The following is a 15,277-nucleotide window of genomic DNA, read 5'->3' as shown; positions in this document are numbered from 1 at the left end:
ACACCTGCCTCCTGGGTGCGACTCTAGAGATGAAAACAATCTGATGTTCCCGTGGGACAGACATCTATAGACGAGGCGAACACGTTGGCTCGGGTGGTAAGGTTTTGTCACCCTTGGCTGTTTACGTGTCGGGTCCAGACGGGGTAACTGATGGCCGGCGTTAAACAACATTCACTCACTCTTCATGTTCAGATTCGTCGTCGCCTAGGGCCGGGACGGGTAAATCGGGTAAATCGGGTACTCGGGTCGGGTGGGTCCTGAGTAGGACCCGGGTGCCCACAGAACTACCCTGTGGTTAGTCACGTGATGTATTGTTTAATGACAATAACAATCAAATTCCATGGCGCACAACAAGTCGCTTAATGTTCTCATTTTTTTCTGACTATGCACTCATTCCTTCTGACTTCTATATGTTAGAGGAAACGTCAGCGTTTATCTAAATACCTTTTGCCAGGGGTCCGGTAAACCGATTCCCAATCTGACATTTTGTACCCACAACTTGAACCCTTCTGCGGGTTTCCGGGTAGGGTCGGGTAATAGGGGGTCGGGTACCAGGGTAATACATTGGGACTCGTACCAGCCTTAAGTGACAGCATGGAAAAAATCAAAGCAAACCTCAGTACTAAAATATAGTGTTTCACCATGCACAGGTTATACCCATCACTTCCAGGGTGAGTAGCTTTTAAAGGAGGAACAAGTTGCAATTTTTATTGTTTTTTGTTGTTGTTTTTTTGTTTAACGCCACATTCAGCAATATTCCAACTATACGAAGACGGTCTGGAAATAATCGAGTCTGGAACAGACAATTCAGCGATTGACATCATGAGCATCGATCCTCGCAACTGGCATACGATGACATGCCTCAACCAAGTCAGCAAGTATAGTCGCCTCTTTCGCGTCAAGCATGGATTGCTGGAGACCTATTCTCTATTCGGATATTCACGGGTCAGTTGTAGTACTGACTTTTATATCACCACGGAACACACGTAAGACTAACATATAGTCGCTGGAAAGAAATATTTGAAAAAACCCAGCGTGGTTCAATTATCTTACTAACGGAGCCCAGATACTCTCTTGATTTCTCAGAAACTGTATAATCTAGACTTGCCAACTATTAATGACTGGCATGGGGCTTCACTTGATATATTTATTTCGGGGTATGTATGACAGACCCAACACACGTCTGTGGAACAAGTGTTATTATTGACATGACGATCAGGCTAGAAATACGAATACCCTAATTACATTCAACACTGTCGCAATTTGTCACATGATACGCGGTAGACTCCTACCCTGTATCCGACCGCCTCCGTGGTCTATGTTAGAGGGGGAAGTTCCGGGGTTCGATCCCCGGCCGCGTCATACCAAAAGACTTTAAAAGATGGTACTTGTTGTTACACTGTCTGGCGCTCGACATTAAGGGGCTAAAACAAGGACCGGTCGGCTCGGAGTCAGTATACTGTGTCTCAGTGGGGTATTCATGTTAAACTGCGGCATAGCATATCAGTGAGCTAGCACTATAAATCGGCATCAGTCTGGACTACAAGCAGCCACACATACACGTCGCTATGCAAGTGCAATAATCTTGGACGCGACGTTAAACCCCATTTCACCTCACCTCACCTAACCTGTATCACCAGGCCTAGACTAACGCTTAGACTCTGAAAATATGTTATTTGATAGAAACAAGCAACTACATTTAAATTGGAAAGGAGCCCCAATGAGATGGGAGATTTGAACATGTGTAAAATCTAGACTTGCTTCTTTTTAGGCTATAGCGTTACATTAAGGGTTGGGCGAAAGGGGAAATAATATGGTTCAGGGACTGTTAGACAGACTACACTAGACCGTGTCCAACTTACTATCTCCCTTTGATTCCTTACTTTCAATGAAGTCTGTCCTCATCAGTCGAGTGCATGTGCGCATGTCAGAAACCTGCACGTGCTTGTACTGCATCATGCATCTATACGTGATCTCAATTCCACACGGACCAAACCCCATCTCCACCTACCGTGGTGAGTGTTTTGTCGTCTGTTGAATTTTAATAAAATTATGTTTAAGGTTTCATTTCAAATACACGATTATCTTTCTGGACCTAGAGTTATCCCCGTACGTGATTAAGATATTGAAAATGAGAATCTTGGATCCAGTTTAGATCTTGGAGCAAAGTTCCCGCGATCACAAATGCATATACACTACACTGATTATATACTAGTATCATAACACACACGGTTATAACCGTCATCCGTAGCTATTCCTAATAGCCGATTAAACATTAACAATTAAAGGAATTCTACGCTGTATGATTTCTGGCAATGTCTATGGTATAACGACGTCACTAAAATATCAGTTTGAGTATATACTGCGATAATGGTGCTGCCACTTGTAAGTGTTTCCAACTACTCATGTACAACTAATAATATAACTAAATAATTCTTAGTGTCACTGTACATGTTACTTACGATTTTAAATTATATGTTATTATCATATACGCCTTTCAACCAAGTCCTATAATAATGACATGTGTTATCAGGTAATTTCGATCGGAAGAATGGTTTATGATACTCACCATCGCGATCAAGGTACTCTCTCCGCGGGACTGTTAATAATAATAAAATCTGTACTTCTCCAAACTCACGGATGAGTGATTTCATTTATGTCTGCTTGTCAAGAGTTGAACTTCGATGATCGCCAAAACGGGAAGAATTGAAGGCACTTTGCCAAGCGTGAACAGTTGGATTATCACTATCACGGAGATATTAAAGTGCCGATCATTCATAAACTTCACATATGACCCTTAACCTCTGGTACGTGGAGCCATCGAGTCTGGCACATTCGGGCACTGGGCAGAGTTAAGTGTCACTGTCATCAAATACTAAAATATTTCAATACATAAAACATTCGGAGCTTTTAAGTTGAATACAACCTTGGGGGTACGTTTTATTAGATTATATTCTGATAGGAATAATATGGATTGAAACAGTATGGTAAAATAAATTGAAAATTTCGGAGCTTGAGAATTAATAATGGCTTCATTATGCCCCATTTGTCACGACCCACGTCGTTTTATGTATCGGTGAAAACATCGCCATGAAATACCTTTATAATTCACATCGTGTGTTAAGACATCTAAATACTAATCTATGATTATTGCTTTCCGTAATGAATCGGGCATACCGAATATAGGGCGTGCAAAAGACATGTCATGGTACACTGATCACAGTGATATCCTTATTAGGCCACTCAAGCGCTTATTGCTAAACAGGTGATCCTTTAGTCATAGTTAAGTGGGGTGATTAGTTTGTACCGTATGGCTAGTATCGGTGATTCGCATCAATTAGACCCCTACAAAGTCGGTTCACGGTGTTTCTCCCCGGGCGATCATACTTGACCTAATGCCTCCTCTAGCAGACGACGCGCCGGCGACGTATGTCTACATAGTCATGAGGAAGATAGTTTTGAGCTGGATAAACACCGAAAGCTGTGTACCCAAGCCCTAGCGAAGGCGGGGCACCTGTATTTGTGAATGAACAGTCTACCCCGTTGTAGCGTATTTCGAGGGAAGTAGCAGCATGGACGCTGGGGAAGTGGAGGGGGTGAGTTTGTTGTTATTATTTTATGTCGTGCATATTGTCTGGCTACGTATACACGTTCATTAGAACACATTGGACACCAACCCCAGGATCAGCACCAAGTGCATTCAAATTACATCACTGATTAGACTCCTGTTTTGGTCAACGTGACTGCGAGTTTTTGCCGGTTATAAACTTGTGAAATACACCGCCAGTTTGAAGGACGATCTGATACAAACTTCACACAATCACAGATTAGGTTAACTTCTATTACATGCTGACCCAAGAACATAAACAGTTGATAAGCATAATACCGACTGACAATACAACACTGGTACGCCTCTAGGACATGTTGCGTAAGGCAGTCGTTAGAATTTTAATCTCATTTGGTAGATATGTGATAAGTGATAAATAATATAATCTTGTCAACTAAATGTTGACCACTGATCTTTGAATCGGTACTGATCACAAATAATAATGGTCAGTTTTTGTTTTGAGGTAAACTCTACTAAGATGTATGGTGTAAGGCAGTGAAATATTCAAGCTCATCATACAAATTGTGACTTGGTTGATATGAAGGTGGGGATCATGTCCTCTTCATTTGTGATAAGTATTCAATTTAAGAACAAAATATTTACTTCCTTTCATTACTTCTACAGTGACCAGTCAATGACGAATCTGAGAAACTCTAAGAATAATAATATCATAAGACCTGTTGCTTTCCCTGAAGCATGTTTGTAATATGACTATGTTTTAAGGATATTCCATGTGTTGAGTGAAATGTCATGTTGGTCTCATTGGGGGGGGGAAAGAGATATTTTCATGTGTGGTGTAGTTCCCCTGCCCCCCACCCCAACTCCAAAAATAACCATCTGTCATTATGTTGCCATGTCCATGTGGAACTAATGTATATTAGAAACAAGGTAACTCGCTGCAGTGATAATATGACTCTATTTCTCAACTTCAGAAAACTCAGTCTTTCACACTGAAGTATATAATAAATTCTTTTTTCTTTAAAATCTAGTTTTAATAGTCGAGAATATGATCTTATATAAATAAGTACATGCTTAAGACATGTTAATTTACCTTGTCTCTGGTTGTGTAATATCTGTTTGAGACCACAGTATATTACATAAGTTAAATGTTTGCCATACTTGTTTACATGTCTGTGTATTGAAGCAGCATATTCAGAAGTAGGTATGACATCAACGTTTGCCTGTTTCTGTTTCATATAGGTAGAAAAAGATATTCAGTAGCTACAGGGGTTTATCTAGAATTCTAAACTAAGTGCCCTTGGCAGGCAAACGGAAATAAATCATTATTTTGTTCAAACTTTGGATTTTTTTAGAAATTCATATTTTCTGAATTCTGAGATATTTTAACATTGCAATAATGTACAAATAAGCATAAAAGCTTCATCCTCGTTATTGGTCCTGTTATCAGTGCTATACAGTTACCTCTACAAAGCCATAACATTAGTTCTAACTATTAAAATGAATTGGGAAATCTTTAAATGCAACTTGGGAATTTTTGCTGACATTTGCTCTCGGCTTGAGACCTAATGTCAGCCTCTGAGCAGGTCAAGGTAAACCCTAAGCATTAACATCAACATCGATTATTGTTGACTGTTATATGACATTCTTTCAAATTCAACATATTATCTATAAAATGTCAAAGGCAAAACATTTATGCTTTGAATAGATCTTTCCTTTTGAAATTACAAAATTAAAAGACAGTTTTCATATTAAGTACCAGAAACATTTTGGGATCTAGGTATCTGTTTATGAGTTTTTCAGTTGGAAATATGAAGATTATCTTTGCTATGGCCGAGAGCATAAATTCTAAACTTTGCCAATTCTTTCCGTTTCTATAAGTAACCATGGAAATATGATGACTTGTGTAAACAAGTGGGATGGTAAATACATGTGTGGATTCAGGTTACCTGAGCTTAACTCAGGTAAAAATAGATGATGGCATACCTCGTGCCAAAATATATTTATCTGCCCCTTTCAACACCAGACCAAGCCGTGCTGATCAATTCTGTACACATGGCGAGAAAAAAATATGTATTTTCATTTTTTTAAATAGTTGAGCTCATGCTGTTCTTTTCTTATTTTTTTACAGGTTCTGTTTTAAAACATTTCAGATTGGGGAGATAGCTAACTGAAGAGAAGGTAGCAAGTGCAGTTCCATGAGCAATATCATACTATAGTGTAATCATAAATGTGAGATATACATTTCTGGGGGTTTCATAATTTTTAATTTGTTTATCATCAGTGAAAGAGTGAAGAACATAAAGTGAGTGAGTGAGTGATTACATTTGTAGGACTTAGGGCTTGTTATCAGATTTTTAGATGATTTGAGTGATTGAGTGAGTCAGTATGGTTTTATGCTGCTTTTAGCAATATTCCACCAATATCATGACATGGGACACAAGAAATGGGCTTCACACATTGTACCCTTGTCGGGAATCGAACCCGGGTCTTCGGCGTGACGAGTGAACGCTTTAACCACCAGGCTACCGGACTGCCCCTAGATGATTAGAAGTAGTGTTACTTGTATATTTAGAAACCCCGGGAACTATATCCTTCCTATCTTCAACTGTAACTCAATCGGATACAGGTGCTCTGTTCACCAGGGTATCAGTGACGGGTGCACCAGGTTACAGGATGCGGAAGAGCTAGTAGGGTACTGTAAATCTCCTGCCAGTACAGCCGTGGAAATTCACCCCAATAGTCATAACATATACTGAACAAAACTTGTTAGGGATCATTTATTTTGAGGGATATTTTGACTCAGTCCTCACTAAAATACAATCTCCCGAAAAATAATCGTGATCCCTAACTTTTTTTGTTCAGTGTGTAAGGAAACCCTGAATACCCATACCAAGCCCCTAAACTTTTCCAGAACTCAGGATACCTTTAACATTAGATGAACTGATTCAGGCTGGCTGCTTGTTCAAATTTCCTGAAGTACTTCAGCTGTATTCATGGTATAGATCATACCTGTAGTTTTTGTAGGTCAGTCGACTTCTTTGTTCACCTGTTTAGATTTTTCAGGCAAAAGGTCTAAATTTTATCAGCACTCAAACAAATAACGATAACCTATAGACAAGCTGTGAAGAAATAAGAAGTATGGAGAGCTTTTGGGTAACGTTTTGGGCAGAATGCTTGATTATTTCCCTGGTTTAAGAAGTGTGACATTTGTAAGAATTTGTATGGTTTACACTTTCACATAATTGCATCTGTAGGATAGAATGTTTTAAAAAGTTTATGAAAATGTTTTTTGGTACTTTAGAAATATGAAATTAGAAAGTTATAAAACCTTGACAATGTCAGTGACAAATTCTTAGCACATTAAATCAGATTAATTTTGTCCTAAAATAAGAATTGCCAGCAGTATTCAAAGTCTTACAGTTTTCCCCTGTGTGAGTGAAGATTTCCCTGGGACTGATACCTCCCATGTAATCAGTAGCCGTCTTGTCAGTGGCCACTCAAGGAGAAAATTCATCCCTCACTAGCCATAAACTATTATGTGGCCTTCAGCTTGTTTACAATACCCTTGTAATCTATTCAAGTAGATGTTGACACCAGGGAAAAAGAGTTGTAAAGTTTCAATAAAGCAAAACTACCTGTATTCTGTATCTTTACAGCAGACGTCTTTGTACACAAGGGATTGTCTAACCCTACTCAACCACGCAGAAAAATCACATATTGTGAAAAAGTTCGTGTCAGTAACTGGAATTATATGACAGGATAGAAGCGATTTTATCATAAACAATAAATTATGGTCTGGAATAAGACCCAGCTGTAATTTTACCGGGATGAAATTAGCTTTGGGTCAGAAACACCCGCCATTAATTCTGTTGAGGAAGGTGAAGGACTTGTTCAAATGTCTGATTGAAAGAGCTTCTTTGTAAGTTTTTGTACATGTTAATAGAAGTGGATTAAAACTGCTTCAGCCCTCACAGGCTAGCTAGGAGTACACAGGCAGTTTGTCAGTCTGACCTGTCGCGCTATTGACAAAAATCTCATTGACATCCTCCTCACAATGTTAAGTTGACTTTCAATAAATGACTGCTAGTTTGAAGCATGGTCGTGTTAACTTGATAGTTTACTGCAAATATGAAAGGTATGAGTGACAGGTTTTCATCTTTGTGCAACTCGGCATTTCAGTGTAGATGTTATAGTCAATGAGTAAAATCAGTAGGTGTGCAAAATGTGATTCACTTAGGCAATTTATAAAATGCTGAAATATTTTATTTGACAGATTGACTAAAAATTATTAAGAAGTTCAAAAGGGCATAAAATAATCTCAATAGACTAATTATGCTGGCCAAAAAATAGAAAAATATACATCAACTTGTTTCTTTTAGTCCTATCATTTTGAGTCTCTGGGTGATGAAATTAACCTTCACTATGTTTGGAATTCATTGTCATGATAAAATATTATTTTAAGTTTTCAGTCAATGTGTAAAACAGCTGAAATATTTAGGCATTGTAAATTGCCTGAGTGACAATTTCAGTCATTTCTCACATTGACTGTTACATACATGTATATAAGTACTAAATATCCAAGTGACAAACAATTGTTTGGTTCACATACACAGCATGCGAGAATTGATCTGAACTGTAAGCCTGTTCAAATACACTGATCTGTCCTGCTTAAGTGTGTTCTTATTAATCAATATATTTTGTCATACAGACCCTGTTGAAATAGTGACTTATTGATATGTTTCAGCATTTACCTGAGCAACACAACTATGTCGAGTGATTATAATACAAGCCAGGCAGTCTTATCAGTTTTGAAAACATTTTTCATAAGTAAATATTACAGTTAGATAACTTCTCCTATATCAACTTGTGAGAGGGGTCAGATGGATGATATATGTTCTTTGTAAGGACTATTGTGCATTATGCTGTAACTTATAAATACTGGTTGTTGTAGAAGTACTGGGGTCAGGGCAATTCGCAGTCCCCCAAACTTGATTCAAATCCCTTACCTCACCTGTCTGCTGACTGACATTTTGATATGAATATCAATCAACAGCGATAGAAACTTGACATTTTTAGTCCACTAGTGCTCATAATGATAACATATAGCAAAACCCTTAATAATAGCAAATTTAGTCTTTATGATACCTCAACTATTTGGCAGTGTTGCAAGAACGATATATCTAGTGTTAGTTTCTATCGCTGATCCAGCAGTTATTATGTTTCTTAGTTACAGGACAGCGCACTCATCACAAAGTCAAGACCGAGACAGTAAGTTTAGAATGTAGCACAGTCCCTGAACCATAGTATTTTCCCTTCTGCCCAGCCCTTACTGAAATGCTTAGCTCTAAATGAAGCAAGTTAGATTTTCTGCAGGCTCTAAATCTCCCATCTCACTGGGGCTCCTTTTCAGTGTAAATGTAGTTGCTTGTTTCAATCAAAATAATTATATTCAGAGACTTATTGTCAGTCTAGCTTTATACTTAAAGTAACAACTGTGCTTAGAGGGTTAGGAAGGAGATTTCATAGGATATTACTGTTGTCAGAAGGAGATTTGGAGAGTAAGTTGTCTATGGAGGATGCTCAATTGGTAGTGTCATCCATCAATCAGTATGACAAATTGATGGAACACTTGCAGTATTGCCGTGAAGCAATATTCAGAGGTCTACTGAATAACCTTAAGGTTTTGTATATAACTTCTTGACAATTATTATGAAGGCTATCTTCTTACTTATTTTTAAGGATCTAATATTTAGGCTTTATGTTATCTATCATCTTAGGATTTGAAACCAAAACAAACAAATGAATTAGTTTTTTTATAATAAATGTTTGGAAAACTAGGTGTAGTGTTAGTTTGAAGTGAATTAAAGTGCTGTGCACAGATAATGTTTTTTGTTAAGTTTAAGATATATTCCCTAAAAGACATACATTGCTGTTGTGAGAAACCGTCTGTATCTCCAGGGTTTGCATTTCGGTAAACCTACGCTAATGTAGGATGGTGAGAACCATGTAAGTGCTGTTTTCCTGGACAATAATACTGTTTATCACTGGTTTCTCCATTTTCTTATTCTATACCGAAAGACAGGTTTACCACAATGTGCAAATATGAGAGCAAAGACTGCCATGTGCAATAACTAGAAAAAAGGAAATGTTTTTATTAAATCAGTTAGTGTTTTTTTTGTGCTGACAATGAATTATTCTGGGGACAAACATAATAAATGTTCTGCTAAAGAATAAAGAATAAAGAAAGAATATGTATTGTACAAATGTTCCGAATATGCCAGTAACACCTTATGCAAATACTGCCATGTTTTCCTAATACCAGAGAAGATTGAAGGCTTCTTATATTGCAAGCAGCACTAGGATGAGAAGTGAGGGTTCTCACATCTCTTTGGTGTTTATTTGTAATGCTAAAGCTTCCAGATTCACACTCGTACTCTCAACTCAATCTGAGACAGGACTGTGCAGAAATAACATGAATTCAATAAGGAGCGATAAACAAAATCTATTAACTGTTGAAGTAACCTGTAGCCTCCAGCCCAGCCCAGTATTCATCCCACAATCCAGTAGACACGTGGACGTGAATTGTTTGTAAGTAGGAAGAATAGCGTTACAGCAGTTGGAATTCTGATTGACGGAATTGTGTGTCAGTCCAAAAGACAACCGCCATGTATACAATATCTATTGATTGCTGGGGATGAATGGCAAGCCAGCACTCTTCATCCCCATCTATATTCATCGGCCATGGCTAACAGGGCTTGCTACTGATGGTTGGGTATATTCTCCCAGGGATGGTCGGCATGTAGAACTGTCCCCTGACCAACAGGGCTTCCTATGGTTTTATTACACTGATGGTTGGGTATATTCTCCCAGGGGTGGTCAGCATGTAGAACTGTAAACAATTTATTGACACTTTTTTTTGAAAATGTCTGTTTGAGTAATGTGTCCTATTCACTGGCAATGGCTGTGGTGACGGCTGGCACTGTTAAACACTTGATGGTGTGATGCTGTGCTGACAGCGGGCACTGTAGAACACTTGATGAGGTGATGCTGTGCTGACAGCAGGCATTGTAGAACACTTGATGGTGCGATGCTGACAGCTGGCACTGTAGAACACTTAATGATGTGATGCTGTGCTGACAGCAGGCACTGTAGAACACTTGATGATGTGATGCTGTGCTGACAGCAGGCACTGTAGAACACTTGATGGTGCGATGCTGTGGTGACAGCAGGCACTGTAGAACACTTAATGATGTGATGCTGTGCTGACAGCAGGCACTGTAGAACACTTGATGGTGTGATGCTGTGCTGACAGCGGGCACTGTAGAACACTTAATGAGGTGATGCTGACAGCTGGCACTGTAGAACACTTGATGGTGTGATGCTGTGCTGACAGCAGGCACTGTAGAACACTTAATGATGTGATGCTGTGCTGACAGCTGGCACTGTAGAACACTTGATGGTGTGATGCTGTGCTGACAGCGGACACTGTAGAACACTTGATGAGGTGATGCTGTGCTGACAGCGGACACTGTAGAACACTTGATGGTGCGATGCTGTGCTGACAGTGGGCACTGTAGAACACTTGATGGTGTGATGCTGTGCTGACAGCAGGCACTGTAGAACACTTGATGGTGTGATGCTGTGCTGACAGCGGGCACTGTAGAACACTTAATGAGGTGATGCTGACAGCTGGCACTGTAGAACACTTGATGGTGTGATGCTGTGCTGACAGCTGGCACTGTAGAACACTTGATGGTGTGATGCTGTGCTGACAGCGGACACTGTAGAACACTTGATGAGGTGATGCTGTGCTGACAGCGGACACTGTAGAACACTTGATGAGGTGATGCTGTGCTGACAGCGGACACTGTAGAACACTTGATGAGGTGATGCTGTGCTGACAGCGGACACTGTAGAACACTTGATGATGTGATGCTGTGGTGTATTTTACCCTCTTGGGTTCAGAAGCAGAATTGAACAGAATAAATCCACAGGGTCCCATTCCTGTGTCCACTTGGGATCCAAGGCAGAAATGAACCTCTGTACCCCATACCAGTGTTTGAAATAATCTATTTACCCAATAAGACAGTCGGGCAGGTGACTCATAAGTGTTGTCTGCCCATCTTCAAAGTTACCTGTCCGCATTCAGACATTAATAATGTTGAAAAGTCACGAAAAATAAGAGACAAATCATGTCGTAATTCAGTCAAAATAATGAAAACAATTACGTTCGGTTGCAATAAAACTAAATACGTAAGTTGTCTTAAAAATCAAAATCATCTGCCGGATAGTCGAGCAGGTTGAGGAAAATATCATGCAGCTGACAGAAAAGTTTTTTACCATCCACGGGCAGTTAGTTATTTGGGACACTGCATACTAGTCTCTCTGTGGTGATTTCTGGGGCAGAATATAGGCCCAGTATTCTAAGCATGTGTCTCCCAGTTGAGATAAGGGGGAAGAATACATCACCAGTATCCCATGCATGTCTCCCGGTTAGGATTCCAGGGTAGAATAGATCCCTTACTAATGGTATCCTGTGCTTGTTGAGAGACTTGACTGTGATGTGGTTCAGGTGGTTGCAGTGTGTGACCTGGCTGATTGTCTGTCATCATACCGTAAAGGCATGAGTTGTTGCTCATGATATCAACCACTTGTTTGCCCGATCAAAACAAGAACAATGTCAGACATTACCACATGTTCTGTAGTGACTTTCATGGAGTCTGCTCAAACACAGCACTGGTAGACAACATGCTTGTACTCATAACTGGTAGGATTTTGTTTGTTTGTTTGATGTTTAATGCCGCACTCAGCAATATTCCAGCTATATGATGGCAGTCTGTAAATAACTGAGTCTAGAAACAGATAATCCAGTGATTGACATCATGAGCATCAATCTACGCATTTGAGATACGATGATATGCCTTAACCAAGTCTGCGAGTCTGACCATCCGATCCCGTTAGTCGCCTCTTACAACAAGCAAGGGTTGCTCAAGACCAATTCTAATTTGATGTTTATAGATAAATAATTTAGACTGAAGCCTCTGTTGAGTTCAGTGAATCTTGTGATGATAGTAACTTAACAAGAAAGGATTTTAATCAGTTGGTCTAATCTTTCCTTTACTTCATGCATTGTCTGAGCCCTTGTTGCTGTGTGTGCATGGAGAGGCGAGGCCATGTTCCTTCCAACGCCTCACACCGCGAACCACATGCCACAGTATGGGTACAATACACTGTATACACAAGACCTTTTAACCCCAACAGATTGCAGCACTACTTGGGCTGATGTGACATGCTTGTCAATAATGGGTAGTCATAGATTAGTAACAAAGCTTTGTTGAAAGGGAGAGTTCACAAGCAAGCTGAATATCGAGGCTGCTGCAGAGGGATGTTTACAGCAGCAGGTGACTCTTGTCTTGGGTTTTTCATTTCCACGGAACTGATATCAGTGGTTTTAAAAATGCTGTATGCCATCATTAAAGGGAAAAGCAAAAAACATTTTATGTTTAAAATTCATTTTGAAAGCATGGCTTCCTTACATGAGTAGGTGTCAGTGAATCTGCACTTGACCTTATGATAGTTGGACATACAGTTTTGTTTGTTTGTTTGTTTGTTTGTTGTTTGTTGTTTAATTCTGCTCTCAGCAATATTCCAGCTGTATGACGGCAGTCTTTAAAACATCGAGTCTGGACCAGACAATCCAGTGATTGACATGAGCATCGATCTACGCAATTGGGATACTAAGACATTTATCGACCAAGTCAGTGAATCTGACCACCCGATCCTGTTTGTCGCCTCTTATGACAAGCATTGTCGCCTTTTATGGTAAGTCTGTGATAATCCACAGTAGGGTGACTTTTAATGACTAGGAAATATACAGGAAGACTGTTTGGGGCAGTCTGTGACATGTTAAAGGATCTCAGGAAATGACAGATCAGCGTCAGAGAGAGACCTACCCAACGATGGACTGTTGCGTGCGTGTGAACAACATTGTGAGTTAATTATGATCACTGATAACATCACTCAGTTACCCAAGATGAATTTAATGTCCTAGCTGAAAACAAATGACCTCCATTGCAAAGTACATAATGAGTTCTGTGTAAACGACATTCCTACGAAGCTAAGTCAAGCACCTGTTGATGTAGGAGCGAGCACAAGCACCTGTCAGTGCAGGGGGCCATGCATTAGTATCTTCCATGCAGTAAGACTTTATTATCTTATCCATGTTTCCCTATGGAGACATGATTTGCATAAAAATCAAAGCAATATTTTCAGATACAATTAAATTGACTCATTACAGTAAATGAGTGAATGTGGACTTACGCTGCATTCCAGCAATATCACACCTTGGGGGGGTGGGGGTGACACCAGAAATGGGCTTCACACATTGTACCCATGTCAGGATTCGAACCCGGGTCTTCGGCGTGACGAGCAAACGCTTTAACCACTAGGCTACCCCACCGCCTGACTCATTACAGAAACCCTCTGGAAAACCCAAATGAGGCATAAAGATATAAAACAGTGATGGTATATTGTGGGAGTTTAGCAGTGACATCCTGTTCATCATGACAGTGTAACACAGTGAAGCATGTATATCGGAATGTTTGGATTCCCAGGTAAGTCATTTGGAAGTTTCTGAACTGTCAGAGTCAGTCAGAACAGAATTTCTGTATTAACAGGGTCTGGACTACTGGGGTTTCTGGATTAACAGGGTCTGGACTAAGAGGGTCTGGAATACAGGGGTTTCTAGATTAACAGGGTTTGGACAACTGGGGTTTCTAGATTAACAGGGTTTGGACAACAGGGGTTTCTGGATAACAGGGCCTGGACTGCTGAGATTTCTGAATTAAAGGTGTCTTGACTACTGGGGTGTCTGGACTAACAGGGTCTGAATATCACTGTAGAGATAAGATGACCGCGACAAGACTTAATGATATTCAGGCACTATACAGAGTCAACAGTACAGGAGGGCTAGGGCTAGGTTCCCTCTCCAACCACTGTTTGTGAATGCAATATTGCCAAAGTATTGCATATAGTGCTGACATTGATCTGCCTGTTGGGATACGAATCATAGAGGGTACTAATATTTCACTTCTGAAAAAAATATGTTTTATACATGTTGTGTTACTTTTGTGGCTTTGTATTTATTTGTCAATGTAAAGTTTACTCAATCTAAGTTTTTCCAAATACTGCCTTAAGTTTTGAATCCAGTTCTCTGTGATGCTTGATGATAATCAGTGAGTAGTGGCTACGCTCTACTTATGAAATAAATGATTGTTCAGAACTTTGTAATCACACATAAAATCATGCCATTTGATAAATTTTAGTCAGAATGTTCAGTCAATCTTGTTGTCTGTAAACAATTCATTATACATATACAACTCAAAACAAGTTAAGGATATGATAGATTAACTGTAATATGAAAGAATTGGATGGTTCTTAACTTCATTTGAGTAGTATATTACAATATGCAACCTGTTAAGTAATTTCATTTGTCATGATTCATGAATGAGATTCTTAAAACTTGAAAACAACGCAATACAATTCCTGGAAAATGCAGACAGAAAGCGGGAGCAATTTTTTTTAATTATGTCCACTGATCAATGACAAAAACACACTTCCCATCACGACAGTACACGTGTGACAGGGTAGGTAAGGGAGTTAAGCACAAGCAGTATATTTGTAAGGTACTGAGGGGTTTATCTAGGATTC

At 39.5% G+C, this 15,277-nt stretch overlaps 1 protein-coding gene across 1 annotated transcript in view; it reads left to right on the top strand.

Annotated features, from left to right (window-relative positions):
• The first annotated feature begins 3,495 nt into the window (after positions 1–3,495).
• LOC139442238 (centrosomal protein of 170 kDa-like) overlaps positions 3,496–15,277 on the top strand; it is a 182,877-nt gene continuing 171,095 nt past the window's right edge. Inside the window, exon 1 of the mRNA XM_071223020.1 lies at positions 3,496–3,596. Coding sequence (XP_071079121.1) covers positions 3,573–3,596 — 24 coding nt within the window. The 5' untranslated portion in view covers positions 3,496–3,572. The remainder of the gene's footprint in view (positions 3,597–15,277) is intronic.

The sequence above is a fragment of the Haliotis cracherodii genome, unplaced genomic scaffold (assembly GCF_022045235.1).
Source record: "Haliotis cracherodii isolate W230 unplaced genomic scaffold, xgHalCrac1.p SCAF_5, whole genome shotgun sequence".
Classification (NCBI taxonomy): Eukaryota; Metazoa; Mollusca; class Gastropoda; order Lepetellida; family Haliotidae; genus Haliotis; species Haliotis cracherodii.
The sequence above is the reverse complement of the archived record's forward strand: the minus strand, read 5'-3'. Positions and strand labels throughout refer to the sequence as shown.